At 39.9% G+C, this 23,360-nt stretch overlaps 1 protein-coding gene across 1 annotated transcript; it reads left to right on the top strand.

Moving 5' to 3' along the window:
* Window positions 1-4,652: 4,652 nt before the first annotated feature.
* LOC143868422 (uncharacterized) lies at window positions 4,653-5,288 on the top strand. The gene has a single exon (XM_077376181.1). It carries the CDS (start codon window positions 4,653-4,655, stop codon window positions 5,286-5,288), a length of 636 nt encoding a protein of 211 aa, XP_077232296.1.
* The last annotated feature ends 18,072 nt before the right edge of the window (window positions 5,289-23,360 follow it).

Here is a 23,360-nt window from a genome sequence, read left to right as displayed (position 1 = left end):
TTTTTACTCTCAATAATGGATTTTATTTATTTCAGTTCACCTGTCTTGATGATTGTGACTCAGTGCTGGAATCAGGGGAGCACTCCTATGCTGGGAGACCTATGATTCTACGGAAATGGAAACCAGGAACTCCCCTTGAGAAACTAAACCTTACCTCAATCCCTGTGTGGGTTCGTCTTCCAGGTTTACCTCTTGAGTTCTGGAGTGCTAAAGGATTAAGTAAAATCGCCAGTTTCATTGGGAACCCTTTGTATATGGATTCAAGGACTGCTGAAGAAACAAGATTAAGTTATGCTCGTATGTGTGTGGAAGTGGAAGCTGGAGCAGAATTTCCAGAAAACATTCCCATTCACACCCCCTATGGGATCCATAACCAAAGTGTGCAATATGACTGTAAACCATCAGCCTGTAAAACCTGTATTGACTTCAGTCATACCTCTGAAGCCTGTCCCAAAAATGCTCAAGTTGAGGAGCAGTAAAAACCCCTCTAAGCAACCCCAACAAACCGTCAATCAAGATAGAGAAAGTGTGGAAAGGCCAGCCAAATCCCCCTGTAAGCTCCCCCAAGTTGAGGAGCAGAGCAGAAAGCTTAGTAATGTCAGCACACAAGTGGAGGAGACAGCAACTCAGATTCATAACAGCTTTGATGCCCTGGCTGATGTTGAAGGAAATGAACATGAAAACCCAACCTTCTTAGCTTCAGCCAAAAATAAGTACCCATAATGATTTCAGCATTTTAGATTCCTTGGACCTGGAAACCCCGTTTGTGACCAGGACATCCTCATCCTTTCTATGCACGGATTCCTCGTCCATTTACCCATCTGATCCCAATCTCGATCCCAATCAGCCTATACCTCAAATCTGTACCCAGGAACAAATTGTCCATTCTCACACTAAAAAGTGCTTCCCTAAACCTCCTACTCTGCCCTCGCCTTTTACCCTTCCTACCGAACCCCTCAGTACTGCATCATTTGACTCTGGCAAAGTCTGTCCTCCTCTGAATTGTATCTCCCCCATCCTCTCCCATGGAGCCGACCCGCCATCTGCCCTGAACTCTCAATGAAGCTAATCTCTGTTTGGAATACTCGGGGTCTCTGCACCCGCATAAAACGCAGAGAAATCAAGATTTCTTAAGGAGCTCAAACACCTCAATTTGTTGTTTACTTGAAACTAAGGCTATGTGCAATAAGATGAAGGATTATGTCAATGACTGTTGTGAAGGTTGGGATGCTCATGGAAACTATTCTTGTGTTCTTAAAGGTAGGATTTGGATTCTCTGGGACAAAGCTAAGATTAATTTGAAGATTGTTGAGGAATCTAGTCAGCACATTCACTGTGAGGTAGAAGTCATCCAGTCTGGTATGGCCTTCACTATGACCTCCGTTTATGCCCATAACTACTATATTTCTAGAAGAGAGCTGTGGACCAATCTGGAAAAAATTGCCTCATCTAACTAGGCTCTATGGATAGTGCTTGGAGACTTCAATCCTGTGCGCAACCAGGAGGAAAGGTATGGGTACCCTCCTAATATAGCTCAAATGGAGGAGTTTAATTCTTGCATTACCACCTGTGCTCTTACTGACCTTCGTTCTGTGGGTCTAAATCTAACTTGGAATAACAAAGGAAAGCTAGGAAACCTGAAAATGGCTAAGCTTGACAGATCTCTAGTCAATGATGAATGGCTCCATTCCTATCCGAATTCCTATACTGAATTCATAGCTCCTGGAATCTCTGATCACAGCCCTTTCATTGTGTCTTGTTCAAATCACAATTCTCCTGGTCCTAGACCTTTCAAATTCATGGACATGCGGTTGGACGATCAATCTCTTTACCCTATTGTTGAACGTGCTTGGAACCTTAAGGTAAAAGGTAATCCCATGTACTCCTTTGTCCAAAATCTGAAAGTGGTCAAAAATAATATCAAAGTTTGGAACAGAGAGGTTTTTGGTAGAATTGATATAAAAGTGCCCATCATCAGAAAGTCGTTATTGAATGTTCAAGCTCAAATTGAGAAGGATCCAACTTGCATCCATCTCCTTGAAAAGGAAGCCATTCTTAGAGAGGACCTGATAAGACACTCCTCCCTTGAAGAATCTTATCTAAAACAGAAATCTAGAGCTCAATGGCTTCAATTGGGAGACTCAAACTCAAAATTCTTTTATTCCCATCTGAAGGTGAGGCAAAATCAAAATTCTATCCTCGCAATGAAGACTGAAGATGGCACCCAAGTCACTGATCCTTTTGAAATCTCCTCTATCCTGATCAGTCACTTCTCCAAGATTCTCAACAACGGAAAAATTCAGAGTACAGCTTCTCCTGACCCAATCAGAAAGCTAAATGTTGGGGATGTAGCCTCTTTATCCAAGCCAATATCTTCTGCTGAGATCAAAGACGTGGTTTGGAAAGCAAATGGAGACAAATCTCCAGGTCCGGATGGATTTAATGCCTCATTTTTCCGTGCTTTCTGGTACCTTCTTGGAGATGATTTCATTGCTGCTATTCAAAATTTCTTCAAATCAGGTAAGCTCCTCAAATTTGTCAACGCCACTTTTATTTCCCTCATCCCGAAAGGCCCTGAAACCTCCTCCCCTTCCCAGTACCGTCCAATCTCTCTTTGCAACTTCCTGTACAAAACTATAACCAAAATCCTGGCCAACCGTCTTCGGACTGTCATAACCAACCTTATTAGTCCTTCCCAATCTGCTTTCATTAGAGGGCGTCAAATCCAAGACAATATCCTTCTCACCCATGATCTGCTACATAACTTTCATCTCCCCTCCCCCACCCCTTCCATGTGCCTAAAAATTGATCTTGCGAAAGCCTTCGATAACATCAATCGCGACGCCCTGCTATCCTTCATGGGCAAAGAAGGTTTTAATTCCATCTGGCTAGACTGGATCGAAGAATGTATTTCGAACCCTTCTTTTTCTATCCTGTTGAATGGCTCCCCTCAAGGTTTCTTTACTTCTTCTAATGGCCTTCGACAAGGAGACCCCCTCTCCCCCCTCCTCTTCTCTATCTCCATGGAAATGCTTTCTGTCCTTCTTGAAAATGCCACTTTATCCAATGCTCTTTCCACCCCGTTTGTCCAAGGCCCTTTATCTATTTCTCATCTGTTATTCGCAGATGATCTAATGATCTTTGCCAAAGGAACTTCAGAAAATGCTAATGTCCTCTCTTCCTGTCTTAACCAATTCAATAGCATCACTGGGCTGGAGGCTAACCCTTCAAAATCTGAAGTCAGAAAATGCTAATGTCCTCTCTTCCTGTCTTAACCAATTCAATAGCATCACTGGGCTGGAGGCTAACCCTTCAAAATCTGAAGTCTTTTTTCGTGGTACTATTCCTAGAGATAAGCAGGAGATCCTCGAAATCCTGGGGTTTATCGAAGGAGCCCTCCCCATTAGATATCTTGGTCTCCCATTGTTTACTTCGAGACTCACTATTTCTGACTGTGCTCCATTGATTACTAAAGTTCGCAAGCGCATTGCCAGCTGGACTAGCAAATGCCTAAGCCAAGCTGGAAGAATTGAACTTGTGAAAACTGTGTTAAACAGTTTCATGATCTATTGGTCTTCTGCTTTCGATATTCCAAAGGGTGTCATGGACACGATTGAGATAATTTTCAGATCATTCATATGGGGCAGCGCTGACGGAAAAAAAACTCACCATTCAGTTTCGTGGGCAGAAATGTGCAAACCCAAAAGCGAAGGGGGTAACGGGCTTAGGCTTAACAGGGACATTAATGTTTCTCTCAGAATCAAGCAGGTACGGTCCATCATTTCAGGCAAGATTAACCTCTGGAACAGCTGGTTTTCTCTGAAATACATCAAAAGAAAAAATTTCTGGACCATAAACCAACCTTCCAAACCTTCCTGGGGGATTAGAAGTATCCTGAGGAGTAGGGATTTGGCTAAACCTCATATCTGCTACTTTGTGGGCAATGAAGCCGAAATTGATCTTTTGAACCAACCTTGGCATCCGCGGGGTGTCATTTCATCCCTCATATCCAGGCACAGAACTGATTCCTCCTTCTCATCCATGAACTCCTTAGACCAATTGCACTTCGAGGGATCCTGGAACCTTATTCTGAACATCGGATCTCTCACCCGTGAAAAAGCCCTTTTATCCGAAGCCATCTTCAACGATTCAGCAATCAATCTCCCTATTTGGAAGCCAAACAGTAATGGTCTTTTCTCCGCGAAAAGTGGGTGGGAAGTCACCAGACAGAAATTCGAAAAACTTGATTGGGCCTCGAGAATTTGGTTCAGAGGCTTTATCCCTCGTCATGCTCTTGTCTCTTGGAAAGCTCTCATCAACGGCCTAAGTACCACTGATAATCTTCCTTTCCTGGACTCATCAGTTAACAGGAGTTGCATCTTATGCAATTCAAGTCTTGAAACTGTTAACCACCTCTTCTTCCAATGTAGCTACTCGAAATGGATCTGGAAATCTCTTCTTGTGAAGCTCGGGCACAGACGTAATCCTAAACCTGATCTTGTTCAGGAAGAGCAATGGCTTGCTACCAACTTTAAAGGTGCTGGCCAGTCAGCTAAATTGGCCTACTTAGTTTTGAAGCATCAATTTACAAAATCTGGATTGAGAGGAATCAGCGAGTTTTTCACAATATTTCTCGTCCAAACACAGTGCTGATGTCTGATCTTCTTTCCCTGGTAAGATCAAAGATTCAGGGCATGAAGATTGAGGATGTTGATAACCAAAGCAATCTCTCTATAGCTTCCAATTTTGGCTGTACCTTATGCCCTAGGATCTGTCCTCCTCAAGCCTTCTCCTGGATTAAACCGCTTCAAGGGTGTTTTAAAACTAACTCCAACGCTTCTTTGGATAAGGAAGGAGGTGGTATTGGCGGTGTAATTCGGGACAACAATGGATTCCTTGTTTCCATGTTCTCTGCTAACGTGGAGGTGGAGGATATTCTTGCTCTTGAAATTCATGCTGTCCTTGAAGGACTGCAGCTGGCCGCATTCTTAGGTATTGACAAAATCTGGATGGAAGTTGACTCTAAATCTGCAGCTGATGTGATCAATGGAATCTCTAAAATTCCTTGGAGATGCTTCCACCGTATTCAGGAAATCCACCAGCTCTTATCTCTATTCCTCCAATGGAGAATCTCTCACATTTGGCGAGAAGGGAATAGTGTTGCAGACTTCCTATCCAAACGGAAATGCCCTTGCAAAGGGACAGATATCCCTCCTTTCCTGTCTCCACCGGCTCTCCTTCAGCTCCTGGATACTGATAGGAGTGGCATTGAGTTCTGTAGAATGTAAATCCTCCATGTCTTGTATCTCTGTCTTTTGGATTCTCTGTTGTTGGGAGCTTGTTCCCTTCTTGTTGGCTTATCAGCCCCCTTAGTTGTAACTCTTTTTATTTCCTAATGCCTGGTTGGGGTCCTGCCTAACCCCTGCTTACTCATCAAAAAAAATTCTCATAAGGGTAATGGTGGAGTGGTTGAGCGGAGGATCAGGGTTTGTTGAGAAGACTTTTTCTAGATTCATCTTATGAAGCCTTAGGAGTTTAGTAATTTGCATCCCATACGGTAGGCTACCCTGTCCTCTTTTGACTGTCTCATCCATATACCCCAACATGATGAAGCCTAAATGTAATTGGATCTTTTTCATAATGCAATGGATTATGAGGGCTTCAAAGGGCTTCACTGCATCAAAATTTCATGCTCTAGGGGTGATATTGTATGCTACAACTTTATGAACTACTCTAGCTCCATCATTCATTGTGATAGCCTTGATGTTTAACTTATCCTTTGGATGAGCAACACCTAATGTCTCATATACTTCTTCTCTTGAAAAATGATTTTCTATCTTCTTTCCTGCATTAGGTATGTCAAGCCAAGTACATAAGTTTTTCAAATTTAACCCAAATTTGTCTTCTTGAAGATGGGTATTCATCACTACTCCTTTATAGGAAATTTTCAAATTGGGATAAAAATACCTATCTCAAGATAGACTGCAGCGCTATAGACTAGAAAGAAGAAGGACCAACCTTGGAATTCAAAAAGTGATAGAAGATCAAATTTGTTAAAATCTTGAAAAATAACCTTTCGTCCTGAGATGACAACTCGATCTATTAAGGCTTCATAACGTTCCTTGGCTTGTTTGATGAAGAAATGTTTGTTGGGGAACACCTCTTCTTCCAGTTCGGTTTGCGCTTTTTAGCAAAGTTTTGAATCTTTTAGCAAAGTTTTAGGTTAAGAATGAGATGGTATTGAATCTTAGATTTATTTGTTGAATGATGGATATTGAAAAAATTGAAAGTTTCTTATATTAAAAACTTTGAAAAACATCAATCTTTTACACTTAGTAAACCCTAGAAATGGTGTCAAGGACCGCTGAGCCAAGTTTTGGGATGAGTTAGCGATGGTATTGAGTCTTAGATTTAGTTGATGAATGATGGAGAAAAAATAAAAAGTTTCTTATTTTTGAAACTTTATAAAACATCAATCTTTTAGACATAGGAAACCTTATAGATGGTGTCAAGGAGCCTTTAGCCAAGTTTTAGGATGAAGATAAGAATTGAAAAAATATAAAGTTTCTAATTTTAGAAACATTATAAAACATACATCTTTTAGAAGTAGAAAACCCTAGAGATATTGTCAAGGAGCTTTTAGCCAAGTTTTGGGATGAATGTTTTATTAAAGATGGATGTTTTATAAAGTTACTAAAATAAGAAACTTTCTCTTTTTTAATCTCCATCCTTAATCAACTAAATCTAAGATTCAATACCATCTCATCATCATCTCAAAACTTGGCTAAAAGCTCCTTGACACAATCTCTAGGGTTTCCTATGTCTAAAAGATTGATGTCTTATAAAGTTTAAGAAATAGTAAACTTTCTATTTTTTCAATCTCCATCCTTCATTAACTAAATCTAAGATTCAATTCCCTCTCATCATCATCCCAAAACATGGCTAAAAGCCCTTTGACACCGTCTCTAAGGTCCCCTATGTCTAAAAGATGGATGTTTTATAAAGTTTCTAAAATTTCAATCTCCATCATTCATCAACTAAATTTAAGATTTAATACATTCTCATCCTCATCTTAAAACTAGGCTAAAAGCTCTTTCACACCATCTCTAGGGTTTCCTATGCCTAAAAGATGGATGTCTTATAAAGTTTCAAAAATAAGAAACTTTCTATTTTTTCATTCTCCATCCTTCATCAAGTAAATCTAAGATTCAATATCCTCTCATTCTCATCCCAAAACTTGGCTAAAAGCTCGTTGACATCATCTCTTGGGTTTACTATGTCTAAAAGATTGAAGTTTTATAAAGTTATTAAAATTAGTAACTTTCTATTTTTTCAATCTCCATCCTTCATCAACTAAATCTATGATTCTATACCATCTCATCCTCATCTCAAAACTTGGCTAAAAGCTCCTTCACACCATCTCTAGGGTTTCCTATGTCTAAAAGATGTATGTCTTACAAAGTTTCTAAAATAAGAAACTTTCAATTTTTTCAATCTCTATCCTTCATCAACTAAATCTAAGAATCAATATCATCTCATCGTCAATCCAAAACAAGGCTAAAAGCTCCTTGACACTATGTCTAGGGTTTACTAAGTCTAAAAGATGGATGTTTTATAAATTTTCTAAAATAAGAAACTTTCTATTTTTTTAATCTCTATCCATAATCAACTAAATCTAAGATTCAATACCCTCTCATTCTCATCCTAAAACTTGGCTAAAAGGTCCTTGCCATCATCTTTAGGGTTTCAATACCATAAAAGATGGTCCTTCATCAACTAAAACTAAGATTCAATACCATATCATGCTCATATCAAAACATGGCAAAAAGCTCGTTGACACTGATATAAGATCTCCTATGTCTAAAAGATGGATGTTTTTTAAAGTTTCTAAAATAACAAACTTACTATTTTTTTCAATCTCCATCCTGTATCAACTAAATGTAAGATTCAATACCATCTCATCCTCATCTCAAAACATCGCTAAAAGCTACTTAAGACCATCTCGAGGGTTTCCTTTGTCTAAAAGATGGATGGTTTACAAAGTTTCTACAATAAGAAACTTTCTAATTTCTCAATCTCCATCCTTAATCATATAAATCTAAGATTGAATACCATCAAATCCTCATCTCAAAACTTGGCTAAAAGCTCTTTGACAACATCTATAGGGTTTACAAAGTGTAAAAGATTAATGTTTTCTAAAGTTTCTAAAATAAGATACTTTTATTTGTTCAATCTCCATCTTTCAAAAACTAAATCTAAGATTTAATACCCTCTCATTCTCAACTCAAAACTTGGCTAAAAGCTCCTTGACACCATATCTAGGGTTTCCTATATCTAAAATATGGATGTTTTATAAATTTTCTAAAATAAGAAACTTTTTATTTTTTCAATCTCCATCCTTTATCAACTAAATCTATTTTTTATTTTTTTATTTATTTTTTGTTGGTAAGCTGGGGTTAGGCAGACCCCGACCAGATATATTAATAACAAAGGAAAGGATTACAAAGGAGGGCCACAAGGGCGACAAAGGCAAATAGCCAAAAAGAAAATAAAAGTGGAGTGCTGAAAAATGCCACAAGGTGGGCTACAGATAGCACCACAACACCAACAACTAAACACAACACTTGTCTTCAACACGTAGCTTAGGGACATTAAGCTAATCTGATGAGGGGTGTGGAGGAATAACCACTCCCTCCCAACAGTGCTCTGCAAGCGGCTTAAAGCAAGGCACATCTTTCTCTTCGTCACAAGATTGGGACAACTACACTCTAGAATAAACCATCCCATCATAATCAAGGGACACGATGTTGTGAAGATCTGAAGGAATAGAAACTGACTGAATATCTTCACCTTTGAGAGAGCAATTTGGTTTTGAGAGGTAATCAGCTGCTTGGTTAGCCTCTCTCCAAATATGTGAGATTTTCCAGCTTTTGAACTTATTAAGCAGGTTCATAATCTTCTCAAAAGTAGGGATCTTCTTCCAAGAACAAGTCCACATCTTCTCTATAATTTTCACAGTCATCATCGAATCTGATTCAACCCAGATGTGCTGAATATTCTTTCTGTGAGCAAGCTCTAAGCCATGGAGGACTGCTTCCATTTCTAAACCATGAATCTCTTCCACAGTTTTATCAACAGAGAACATGGCTATGATATTCCTCTTTCCATCTCTTAGAATCCCCCCAATCCCCGCACCTTCGGAGTTGAGGGCTCCATCAGTATTTAATTTGACCATTTCCCCCACCGGCATAACCCAAGAGCAGAACTTACTATCAGTTTTCCTATAGAAGTAGGGAAAGTTCCAATTTTTTGACACTTCCTCAATTTTGCTGGACCGAATATCCTCAAGGTTAAGGAATAGGACTCGATCTCTAATGGCATTTAGAGCAGCAGCAAGGATTCTTTGTTTATGAACCTCTTTGTTTTCAAAAATGCGAGTATTCCTCTCTAGCCAAATCATATAAACAGCAGTGTTAAAGGCTATTCTCATTGCTATAGCTGTCTGCCCTCTTCCTTTGAAATTCCTCCTAATCCACTCTTCCTCTTTCGCTAAAGTTCGGAACAGGTTCCTCCTATGAGTAAATCTCCATAAAATCGATTTCCAAATCCAAGATGAGAAGGAGCATTTGAAGAATAAATGGTCAATAGTTTCAGGGTTCACCTTACAAAGAGGGCATCTTGTTTCTCTGGAAGGGTTCAAAAACAGAATTCTATCCCTTGTGCTCAGTTTATAGGTAAGAGCTTGCCAGGTAACCAAGCTCTGTCTAGGAACACTACCCTTAAACCAAACCGAAGATGTCCATTCCAAAACAGGATGCTTCTTTCTCACTTGATTCCAAGCGCTCTTTATGCTAAAAGCACCATCAGGAGCAGGTTTCCAAACGGCATAGTCGTAGGGATTCTGGGAAAACAGGCCAGAGTTTATTACAGTCTTAAGCTCTTGGAATTGAGGTTGGGTCAGAATTTTATCCCAAGTCCCATTCATTCGGAATTCTTTAACAGATCCTTCCTTTGGGAGGTTAAAAATCCTACCTTCTGATGAATTGAGAATCCCATCTGGGTGCCACGGATGCTTCCAAAAATCAATAGAAGACCCCTCCCCCACCACGTAACAAATGAAATTTTTAGCACTTTGCCTCTGCTGAAGGATGCTCCTAGCTCCCCAGGAAGGAGATGAAGGCATGGGGATGGACCAGAAACATCTCCCTCTTATATATTTTTCTTTGAACCAACGGACCCAAGGGGTGTTACAATCTTGCACTATTCTCCAAAGGAGTTTTAACTGGCAGGATTCGTTCACATCTTTCAGCCTTCTTAACCCGACCCCTCCTACTTCCACTGGCCTGCACAGAGTTGCCCAAGCTACCGGAATAAACTTTTTTTGCAGAGAACACCCAGCCCAGAAGAAATTCTGAAAAATTGTTTCAATGTTATTCAGAACTTCCTTCGGGAGATTATAAGTTGCAGACCAATAAATCTGGAAGGAGCTCAGGACAATTTTTATCAGTTCCAAACGCCCCGCCCTTGAAAGATTTTTGTTACTCCATAATGCAATCTTGTTCCTAATTCTGCTAATGAGAGGCTGGCAGTCACCCTTAGTCAACCGAGTAGTAACCAAAGGCAACCCCAAATATCTAACAGGCAGCACCCCTTCACAAAAGCCCATGACACAGCTGATCTGAACTCTCTGCTGAGGAGGGATTCCAGAGAAGAAAATTTCACTCTTGTTTAGGCTGGCCTCAAGACCCGAACAATTCTTGAAATCTAGAAGGCATTGGGTCAACCCAGCTGCATTAGAGAGATTAGCATCTGCAAAAAGCATTACATCATCAGCGAAGAATAAATGGTTGATACAATAGTTTCCTCAAGCAAAGGGAGAAGAAATTCTTCCTTCTAGCTGGGCTTTGTAGAGAATACAGCTAAGCATCTCCATCACAACACAGAACAGAAGAGGAGATATTGGATCACCTTGGCGCAGCCCATTGGAAGATCTGAAGAACCCCCGAGGGGATCCATTAATCAAAATCGAGAAAGAAGGAGTAGAAATACATTGGAGGATCCACTTGCACCAGATATCAGGGAATCTAAGCTTTCTCAAGAATTGAACAAGGGATCCATGACAAACATTGTCATAAGCCTTCTTCAAATCAATTTTGACACACATGGCTTTGACATTAGATTTCCGGTGAAAATTATGACAAATATCATGGGTCAAAAGGACATTTTCTTGGATCAGTCTACCTTTGATAAAGGCAGATTGGGAGGGATTGATAATCCTATGCATGACTTTTCTCATCCTATTAGCCATCAATTTGGTAATGACCTTATAGACATGATTACAGAGGGATATAGGCCTATACTGATCAGGGGTTGAGGCGTTATTACATTTAGGAATCAAGGCTATAAAGGAAGTGTTAAGAGCAGGGAGGAGATTGCCAGTTTTGAAGAAATACTGGATGGCCACCACCGTCTCTTTGCCAATAAGATACCAAAAGCTCTTGAAGAAAGCTCCATTAAACCCATCAGGACCAGGAGCTTTATTATCATCCATGGCATGGATGGTAATACATATCTCCTCTTCAGTGAACGCAAGAAGAAGGTCGCATATCTCCTCATTATTCAAGGTAGTGACAGGATCAGGCACAATATAAGTAGTCTCTTCTGTCCTCCCCGATTGAGTAGTGAGAATGTCTTTGAAGTAAGAGATAAGAGTCTCCTCAATCTCCTTGCTATCAGTGGTTATTTGCCCATCAGATCTAGTGATTAGTGATACCTTGAATAGAGTTTTGATTTCTCCTCATATTCATGGCAGAATGGAAGAAACTATTGTTGGAGTCCCCCAAATTTAGCCAATTGACTCTGGATTTCTGGTGCAGCATAGATTCTTCCAATTTGGCAGTAGCAGTAAACTCAATCTTAGTAGAAATTTCTTCTTGTTTCAGGGACACATTGGCCGGATTGGCAGCCACCTGCGTTTGGATGTCTCCTAATTTTTGTCTGATATCAGCCATCTTAGTATCAATACGACCAAATTTTTTTGAATTCCAATCTTTTATAACCCTTTTAACCTCTTGCAGCTTCTTGCACAGTTTAAACATAGGGTTCCCTCTAATTTCTTTTGCCCAAGCCCTTTCTACTAATTCAAAAATGGAAGTATCCCTCAACCACATATTGAAGAACCTGAAAGGTTTCCCTCCTCTGGAGGCTGATGTCTGAAGCCTGATAACAATTGGAGAATGATCCGAGAGACCCGGATTTTTATACTCAGCAGAAGAATTAGGGAAGGAAGCAAACCATTCATCATTGCCGAGAGCCCGATCTAGCATCCGAAACTTCAAGTTGCCAATGCCGGAGTTGTTGTTCCAAGACAAGGTATGCCCAAAGGCCCGAAGATCCGCCAAGTAACACTGATCAATACAGTCATTGAATTCCTCAACATGATTCAGATTGGGGCCAGCCCCACCCCACCGTTCCTCTTGATATCTAGTTACATTAAAGTCCCCAGCAACAATCCAAGGCATTGATATAGCAGAAGCTATTCGAATTAACTGAGTCCATAGATTTCTCCTCTCATCTCCCGCATTTGCCGCATAAACAGCGGTTAATAAGAACTTTATATTTGTCTGCAGGAACTGAACTTCACCATGGATATATTGGTACGCATCTTCTAATATGTTAACCTGAACATACCGCGGATCCCATATAATCCAGATTCTACCTTTAATAGTGTGATTATAATTCGCGTAACATCGCCATCCTTCCCCAATTTCATTAACAAAAGAGAGCATATCTTCTTTCTGAGCTTTAGTTTCAGTAAGACAGAGAAGGGAGATTTTTGTGGTCTCCAATAGATACCGAATTTCCCCCCTCTTGGTAAGGGAGCAGAGCCCTCTAACATTCCACGCTCCAAGATTCATCATCGACCCTTAGAGTTAAGGATTGGGCTGTATCTTCAGCAGTGACATTAATTTTAGTGGGATCACAAAAACTTTGAAGTCCCTCTATCTGGACAGTACTACCTCCCTTTTCTCTCTGAATGATACAGCCCTCTAGCACATCATCACTTCCATCTTCATGCATGACTCCTTCTTCCTGCTCTTCCTCCAGGATCGCAAAGCTATTTTGGAGTTTAAACTCCTGGGTAGGGTCATTCATTTGGGGAAGGATTACAAAATCACCATCCTTCTCATTATGAGTCTCACTTTCAGTAACCATTTCAGCAATAATTCCACTGATTTTTTCGGATCCACTTTCTGTTGAGGCTACCTGAGGGCATTGAATTTCAGGGGCGGACTTTACTGGCCGCCATTCTTGTTTAGTTTTAAGAGCCGACTGCTGGATATTTTTGGGGCATGCCTCTGATGTGTGGCTGAAATTGTGACAATTTTTACAGGCAGTAGGCTTCCAATCATATTCAACACTTTGGACATGGACTCCAAATGGAGTGTGAATGGGAATGGTCTCAGGATATTCTGCACCCGCCTCCACCTCAACACAAAGCCGAGCGAAATACAATCTAGATGCCTCAGTTGTTGTAGAATCCATATACAAAGGATTCCCAATGAAGCTGGCTATCTTGCTTATCCCTTTCGCACTCCAGAACTCTAGAGGGAGGCCTGGGAAACGGATCCAAATAGGCACAGAAGTAAGATTTAGTTTTTCCAGGGGTATTCCAGGTCTCCATTTTCTGAGAATAAGAGGCCTCCCAGCATAGGAATGATCTCCTGATTCAAGAACTGCCTCACAATCATCATAACAAGTGAACTGAAATAAATAGAACCCCTTGCTGAGAGTAAACAACATTAGATCTCCTTTAAGTTTCCACTTCCTCTTCAAGTTCTCCCTGAGATTTAAGAAGTATGGTCTTCTCCCTATGAAGTATCCCACTAAGGAGTGGTTCCACTTGCTCCCTATCTCCTCGATTTCATCAAGCTGAAAGGAGATTTTCTTATTACCTCCTTCCTCCATCACAGAATTATCAAAGTGCAGCTTAGATGGTTCTTTCTCCTTTTTCTGCTCAAAGAGAGACCTCCATGGACCATTAACATTAGGCTTTACAATATTCAGGTCTCCAAGAGGCCAAATGGAAGGCAAGGGTTCTAGAGACAGGTCTTTACCCAGTGGTAATTTCGAATTTTCCCTCCCACTTACAGGTTTGACAGTATCACATGGCTCACTGACCTTTCCTTGGTTATTCTGACCTACAGCAGCAGGTCCAACTTCCAAGAAACTGCCTTTCTCGTCAGAAAACAGAGCAGAAGCACCATTTTCAATTCTGGACAGAATTTCAAATTTTCCTGTTGCTGCTAGTTTTTTATTGATTGGTGGGCTACAGCTAGGTGGGCTAGGGACAGCAGAAAACGTACTATGCTCCTCTGGTCTGGTCTCTACACTTGCTTGCACTCTAGGGACCATCGGTCTCTCCATGTTTCCATTTTTGGCTAGCTTCTTCAACTAAATCTAAGATTCAATACCCTCTCATTCAATACCCTCTCATTCTCATCCCAAAACTTGGCAAAAAGTTGGTTGACATTATCCCTAGGGTTTCAATTCCATAAAAGATGGTCTTTCATCAACTAAATCTAAGATTCAATACCATCTCATCCTAATCTCAAAACTTGGCTAAAAGCTCCTTCACACCATCTCTAGGGTCTCATGTCTAAAAGATTGATGTTTTATAAACTTTTAAAAATAAGAAAGTTTTTATTTTTTCAAACTGCTTCCTTTATCAACTAAATCTAAGATTTAATACCATCTCATCCTCATCTCAAAATTTGGCTCAAAGCTCCTTAACACAATCTCGAGGGTTTCCTATGTCTAAAGGATGGATGTTTTATAAAGTTTCTTAAATAAGAAACTTTCTGTTTCTTCAATCCCCCGCCTTCATCAACTAAATCTAAGATCAATACCATCTAATTCAAACTTCAAAACTTGGCTAAAAGCTCTTTGACACAGTCTCTAAAATTTAATGTGTAAAATATTGATGATTTATAAAGTTTGTAAAATAAGAAACTTTTGTTTTTTCAATCTCCATCCTTCGGCAACTAAATCTAAGTTTCAATACCCTCTCATTCTCATCTGAAAACTTGACTAAAAGCTCCTCGACACCATCTCTAGGGTTTCTTATGTCTAAAAGATGGATGTTTTTTAAAGTTTCTAAAATATGAAACTTTCTATTTTTTCAATCTCCATTCATTCATCCACTAAATCTAGGATTCAATATTGTCTCATACTCATCCCAAAACTTAGCTAAAAGCTCATTGACATCATCTATAGGGTTTCAATACCGTAAAAGATGGTTCTTCATCAACTAAATTTCTAATTCAATACTATCTCATTCTCATCTCAAAACTTGGCTAAAAGCGAGGGCACCATCTCTAGGGTCACCTATGTCTAAAAGATGGATGTTTTAAAATAAGAAACTTTCTAGTTTTTCAATCTCTATCATTTATCAACTAAATCTAAGATTCAATACCATCTCATCCTCATCTCAAAACTTGGCTAAAAGCTCCTTAACACCATCTCTAGGGTTTCCTATGTCCAAAAGATGGTCTTTTATAAAGTTTCTAAAATAAGAAATTTTCTATCTTTTCAATTTACATGCTTCGTCAACAAAATCTAAAATTCAATATCATCTAATCCACATCTCAAAACTTGTCTAAATGCTCCTTAACACCATCTCTAGTGTATACTAAGTGTAAAAGATTGATGTTTTATAAAGTTTCTAAAATAAGAAACTTTCTAATTCTTCAATCTCAATCCTTCATTAACTAAATCTATGATTCAATGCCCTCTCATTCTCATCTCAAAACTTGGCTAAAAGCCCCTTAACACCATCTCGAGGTTTTCCTATTTCTAAAAGATGGATGTTTTATAAAGTTTTAAAAATAAAAAACTTTCTATTTTTCAATCTCCATCCTTTATCAACAAAATCTAAAATTCAATCCCATCTAATCCTCATCTCAAAACTTAGCTAAAAGCTCTTTGAAATCATCTTTAAGGTTTACCAAAAGAAAAGGATTACTGTTTTATAAAGTTTCTAAAATAAGAAACTTTTTATTTTTTCAATCTCTATCCTTCAGCAACTAAATCTATGATCCAATACCCTCTCATTCTAATCTCAAAACTTGGCTAAAAGCTCCTTGACACCGTTTCTAGGGTTTCATATGTCTAAAAGATGGATGTTTTAGAAAGTTTCTAAAATAAGAAAGTTTCAATTTTTTCAATCTCCATCCTTAATCAACTAAATCTAAAATTCAATAACCTCTGGTTCTCATCCCAAAACTTGGCTAAAAGCTGGTTGACATCATCTGTTTTTTCAATCTTCAAACTTTATTAACTAAATCTAAGATTAAATACAATGTCATACAAATCTCAAAACTTAGCAAAAAGCTCATTAACACAATCTCGAGGGTTTCCTACGTCTAAAAGATTAATGTTTTACAAAGTTTCTAAAATAAGAAACTTTCCATTTCTTCAATCTCCATCATTCAATAACTAAATCTAAGATTCAATACCTTCTAATCTTTATCTCAAAACTTCGCTAAAAGCTCTTTGACACCATCTATAAGGTTTACTAAGTATAAAAGATTGATGTTTTATAAAGTTTCTAAAATAAGAAACTTTTTATTTTTTCAATCTCCATCCTTCAGCAACTAAATCTAAGATTCAATACCATCTCATTCTCATCTCAAAACTTTGCTAAAAGTTCCTTGACACCATTTCTAGGGTTTCCTATGTCTAAAAGATGGATCTTTTATAAAGTTTCTAAAATAAGAAACTTTCTATTTTTTCAATCTTCATCTTTCATAGACTAAATCTAAGATTCAATACCCTCTCATTCTCATTCCAAAACTTGGCTAAAAGCTCGTTGACATCATCTTGAGGGTTTCAATACCATAAAAGATGGTCCTTCATCAACTAAATCTATAATTCAATACCATCTCATCTTCATCGTAAAACATGGCTAAAAGCTCCTTGACACAATCTCTAGGGTTAATTAAGTGTAAAAGATTTATGTTTTATAAAGTTTCTAAAATAAGAAACTTTCTACTTTTTCAATCTCCATCCTTCATCAACTAAATCCAAGATTCAATACCTAGAATTCTCATCTCAAAACTTCGGTAAAACTTCCTTGGCACCATCTCCAGGGTTTATTATGTCTAAAAGATGAAAGTTTTATAAAGTTTCTAAAATATGAAACTTCCTATTTTTTCAATCTCCATCCCTCATCAACTAAATCTAAGATTCAACACTTTCTCATTCTCATCCCAAAACTTGGCTAAAAGCTCGCTGACATCATCTTTAGGGTTTCAATACCATAAAAGATTGTCCTTCATCAACTAAATATATGATTCAATATCATCTCATTCTCATCTCAAAACTTGGCTAAAAGCTCCTTGACACCATCTTTAATGTTTCCTATGTCTGAAAGATTGATGTTTTATAAAGTTTCTAAAATTAGAAACTTTCTACTTTTTCAATCTCCATCCTTCATCAACTAAATCAAAGATTCAATACCCTCTGTTTTTCATCTCAAAACTTGGCTAAAATCTCCTTAAAACCATCTCTAGAGTTTCTATGTCTAAATGAATGATGTTTAATAAAGTTTCTAAAATAAAAAGCTTTCTATTTTATCAATCTCCATCCTTCATCAACTAAATCTAAGATTCAATACCATTTAATCCTCATCTCAAAGCTTGGCTAAAAGCTCAATGACACCTTCTCTAGGGTTTACTAAGTGTAAAATATTAATGTTTTATAAAGTTTCTATATTAAGAAACTTTCTATTTTTTCAATCTCCATTCTTTATCAACTAAATCTAAAATTCAATACCATCTCATCCTCATCTCAAAATTTCGCTAAAAGCTCCTGTGGACCCCGATCCCGAGGACGGTTTGCGAGGGACACGAGATCCCGCGCCGATCCTCCAAGATCTCCACAATGTGAAGGAGAGCTCTACCAAGGAACTCTCGAAATGATGCCACTCACAGCATGGGTGGCGATACAAATGAGAAACCTCTCGATTCAAGGACTGGCCCGGAACCAAGATGTACCTATAACAAAGAAGAGTCGCCATCCAGGGAAGTAGGCCCTGGATCCCATGAAATACTCTGTTGCAACGGATAACCAGAGATACAAACGTCCGTGCCTGATGACGAATGGGGAAGGTGTTAAGCGCCCCCAATTCGCCCAAGTGCAAGCACATGGTCTCTTATGCTATTTTTAAATAATTTTGAAGAGTTTTGGGCTAAAATCATGTGAAATGGGAACGAGTATCCCCGAGGAAACGTCTATCTAAGCATGCATGACCCGGGGATGGGCAAAAGAAAATAACATCCAAATCCTAACTCACCGCATCTACTCCTAACCCATCACATCTAGGAAAGCAATAACATCCGCATGCACAGCTACATCTAAGCAAGTAATAGCAGATAAGATGAATAAATGCTACAACTAAGCAGGTGAGATGAGAGATAAGCACAGTAATAAACTACCAAAGCAATAGAATAAACACACTAGCATGCGAACCTATGTAAGAGATAATGCTAAGAAAATAATAATCAATCTCATGCTAGAAAAGTAAGCAAGCTAACAGTAGCACATAAGAAGTCAAAGATAAACACACAATGAGCTAAAAGATACAGGGAACGAAATGAATCAGAAAATCAACGGTACATGAGGACCAAGAATACCAGGGAAAAGAAAAGGGAACATACGATAGGCTCAGGGAGCGATTCTAATGAATCAAGCTCAGCGATCCTGATCCGCTGAAGATCGGATAAGTCTCACGATCGTCATAGCCTATCGTTGGGCTCAGCGAGGACAATCCCTGTGAAGGGGCCACGCTACGTTGTCGCCCGTCCCAAAACCCGATAAAACGTCGAAAAACTGATAAAACCGGCAAACCATGATCAAAATCGAAAATGAAATGAAAAGAAGGCTCCGAGTGACCTGGCAATCACCATCCTTGCCCATTTTGATTTTTGCATTTTTGAGAAAAGCTTGAAAGACATTTTTGGATGCTGAAATGATTTTTGTTTTTGAAGGGTTTAAATGATTTTATTGAAAAGTTTGACTGAACTTGGGACGAAAATCCCAAGCTGCCTACGTACCCTGTGAAAAGGGATCAAGCCAACGTAGTTCGAATTGCTTTTCGAAATACGCCTTTGAGTGTTTTTTATGTTTTTTTTGGATTTTTGTTATTTGATTTTTATGTATTTTTATCCCTTTTGATCGAAAGGGGGTTTTGAGGGAGGCCGGTGGTGGTGGTGGCAAGATGGAGATGGGTTTTGGGTTTCGGGTTCGAGGCCGGATTCCGGCAAGCTTGCCGGAATCAATGGAGATGGCGGTCTCTCCCTTGGTGGCTGCTGTTGGTGGAGGTGAAGAGAGGGGGTAGATGGTGGTGAAGGGTGGTGAAGAGTGGTGGTGCCTCGGCTCCTTCTCTCTGGATCTTTTCTTTTTGCTGCCCTTCCCCTTTTTCCCAAAAAAAATCACCCTCCCTGTATCCACGAGATTTTTTTATATTTTATAGCCAGGGTTAAAACCCTCCTCCTAATCTCAGCCATCCATTCTCCGTTTGATCCTATGGCCTATCCCCATTGCTCGTCCAATTCTTCTGAAATTTGTAGGGACGCTCTCGGAGAGGTTGACCATCCTGGGAAAATTTGCATCAATTAGTGAACACCGTGGGTCAATAAAATTTTGGGGTTTCTTCGCATTCAGGGCTCGATTCTTCAAAAAATTTCTGCACTCAGCTTTCGGGAATTTATTCGATTTCGAAAATTGGGTCAGGTCAAAATGGGGTGTCTACAGATGCCCCTCTTCGGCAGAGGGTGCTCGTCACACGAATGTCAAAGCCAAAAGGACGACGCATTTTGACCTGCCCTGAAAACTTGGTTAACGAAGGAAAACGTAAAGAAAATGACTTTGTAAAGATTGAATCCTTGAAGGGTGAGATGCCACAAGGGTCTTACTCAGAGTGGATGCCTCAGGGGTCTTTAGAAGGAATGCCGCAAGGGGCTTTGGAAGGAAAGTCTCAGGAGACTTTGGAAAGAATGCCTCAGGATGGCGGATGTCGTGCGAGAACGGGCTTAGATGTCGTATGAGAACGGGCTTAGATGCCGTGGGAGACGGGCTTAGATGCCGTGGGAGACGGGCTTAGATGCCGTAGGAGACGGGCTTAGATGCCGTGTAGAAACGGGCTTGAATGCTGTGTAAGAACGGGCTTAGATGCTCTCATAGTAACAGAAGGTGGAATTTAATTAGGCGGAACCCTCACGCACCAATCAAAAGGGAAAGCGTTGTTATGCGGAACCCTCACGCAGTAACAAGCGAATGGAAATTTGTTATGTGGAACCCTCACACAGTAACAAAAGATGGAATTTTAATTAGGCGGAACCCTCACGCACTAATCAAAAGGGAAAGCGTTGCTATGCGGAACCCTCACGCAGTAACAAGCAATGGAAATTTGTTATGTGGAACCCTCACACAGTAACAAAAGGTGAAATTTTAATTAGGCGGAACCCTCACGCACTAATCAAAAGGAAAAACGTTGTTATGCGGAACCCTCACGCAGTAACAAGCAATGAAAATTTGTTATGTGGAACCCTCACACAGTAACAAAAGGTGGAATTTTAATTAGGCGGAACCCTCACGCACTAATCAAAGGGGAAAGCGTTGTTATGCGGACCCTCACGCAGTAACAAGCGACGGAAATTTGTTATGTGAAACCCTCACACAGTAACAAAAGGTGGAATTTTAATTAGGCGGGACCCTCACGCAGTAGCGGAAATTTGTTATGTGGAACCCTCACACAGTAATAAAAGGTGAAATTTTAATTAGGCGGAACCCTCACGCACTAATCAAAAGGAAAAACGTTGTTATGCGGAACCCTCACGCAGTAACAAGCAATGCAAATTTGTTATGTGGAACCCTCTCACAGTAACAAAAGGTGGAATTTTAATTAGGCGGAACCCTCACGCACTAATCAAAGGGGAAAGCGTTGTTATGCGGACCCTCACGCAGTAACAAGCGACGGAAATTTGTTATGTGGAACCCTCACACAGTAACAAAAGGTGGAATTTTAATTAGGTGGAACCCTCACGCACTAATCAAAGGGGAAAGCGTTGTTATGCGGACCCTCACGCAGTAACAAGCGGCGGAAATTTGTAATGTGGAACCCTCACACAGTAACAAAAGGGAAAGCATTGTTATGCGGAACCAACCCTCACGCAGTAACAAGCAATGAAAATTTGTTATGTGGAACCCTCACACAGTAACAAAAGATGGAATTTTAATTAGACGGAACCCTCACGCACTAATCAAAAGGAAAAGCGTTGTTATGCGGAACCCTCACGCAGTAACAAGCAATGGAAATTTGATCGAGGAGTAAAATTCTTATGAAAAGATTGATACTCTCACGCTTTTGATTGATTGATTGATTTGAATTGATTGATTTGGATTGATTTCTTTGGAGATTACTTTGTCTCTTGCCAAGAAAATGGGAGTGCAAGTTCCTTGCTGAGGATCGGGCTCACACGATTTGCTGGGATTTTGGGTACTGACCCATTTTTGAAAGAATTAGATTTTTGCTGGGAATTAAACACTTTGAGATAGATGTTAGACTCCATTGAGGACTAGCTTTGCTGATGAGCTGACTATGGAGTAGGCCTAGCTGGGGAATTTGGAGGTTTGACTCGAGATGTGCTCGAGCTTCTCTCATCTCAACTTGCTGGAGACATTGGCACTGATTGCCTTTGTGCTTGACATCTTTTATGACGCAAGTCATAAAAGATGCCCCTAGTGTACTTGTGCTTCCATGACAAGAGTCTTAGGGAGGTAAAACAAGGGAGGTTGAAGAAAAGATGCTTCTTTCTGTGAAGGCTTTAAGTGGCATGGTTTTTTTTTTTTTTTAGTAAGGAGAGAGTAGGACAATCACCATAATGGCTGAGTCTAAGAATCTCTTTCTTGCTTTGCTCACTTCTGGAGGCTTAAGGTCTCTGGTAGGTTTGAATAAGATGACTCTTGCCCCTTCTGATACCTAAACCAGGATTTACTCTGAAATTTTTTCATCATTTGGAGGGCGTGCTGCAGTTCTTTCAACGCCAGTGACTTTGACTTCAAAGGGAATAGAAAATGAATGGAAAAGTAGGAATGGATTTGAATGGACTCATCCAAAGACGACTATAACTCCAAGGACTCAACTCACTGAAGGCTGACTTTTGGATCTAATGTGTTATTTATTAAGGGTATGGCCTAGCCACTCTTAGAGTATTTCGAATACCGTGTCAAGAGGCATTAATCTCCTCTTTCGGTATTTCTGTCATGATTATTATCTCCTTTCGGATTGCTCGGTTTCAATGCCCCTAGTTTAGAGAAGCGTCAAAGTAAGCTTGCTGGCACTCCTTGGACTCTGAGATTTTGCTCCGGTTGAAGGTTCTTTCTTCACCTCATTGATTCGCTCCTTGCAGGAAGTCATTGCCCTTGACCAGATTGCCTTTCTAGGTTTTCAATCCGGCGGACCGCTTGCCCTATCTTTTGCCTGGATCGCCCTTTCGGGTTTTCGGTCCAGCGGGCTTGAGTACCCTGACTTTTGCCTAAGCCGACTTTTTGGTTGTCAACTTAACGGGTGAATGACCCTAAATTTTGCCTAGGCCGCCCTTTTGTGTTTTCAACCTAGCGGGTCTTCAGACTCCATCGTTTTTTTTTTCTTTTCTTTCTGCTTTTGCCTCGAACCTTTCCTTGTTCACCAGAAGGACTTTCTAGGTGGGCGCGGAGGGTTGGATATTTCTTTGGCTCAAACGCTTTCGATCGAATTTGGTCTAACCAGATTGCTTACACACCCCAAAAATGGAGGATCAGGTCCGCGTAGTTCGCTTGGGGTTTGGAAAAGAATGATTTAGCTTTTAGCTCAAAGGTTGACCGAACCTGGAAGACCAGGCTGCCTACGTACCCCCGAAGAACTGGGGATCAGGTCTGCGTAGTTCAGAGACAAATGCCCCTGGTTTGTTGGGTGGTTGAAAGAATATTTAATTTGTTAAGGCCCAAAGGAGTTTGCAAAAGGGTTTTTCGAATTTGGGATTTTTGATTTTGAAGGTTCGAACAGCCAATGATGGCCTTCTGGTGTACAGGCTTCTGAAGTGATTGAGGTTCAACGGCTTTGAATCTTTTTCTCCTTTTTTTTTTAGGAGTCTGGCGGCATTTCCTGGCAAGACTTCATCTGTACTGCCCAAACTTGACTGATTGAATTCCCACTTTGTCTTTGTGATCTTGCACTGATGCTCAGTATTCTAAGACTCAGGGTCTTCTCTATATGCTGAAGATGCTTTAAAATCGACTCCACTTCTTGGGATCCTGAT

This window comes from Tasmannia lanceolata, unplaced genomic scaffold, assembly GCF_043159265.1.
Source record: "Tasmannia lanceolata isolate RefF3 unplaced genomic scaffold, GAP_Taslan_0.1 ptg000451l, whole genome shotgun sequence".
Classification (NCBI taxonomy): Eukaryota; Viridiplantae; Streptophyta; class Magnoliopsida; order Canellales; family Winteraceae; genus Tasmannia; species Tasmannia lanceolata.
This window is presented reverse-complemented; position numbering and strand designations above follow the sequence as displayed.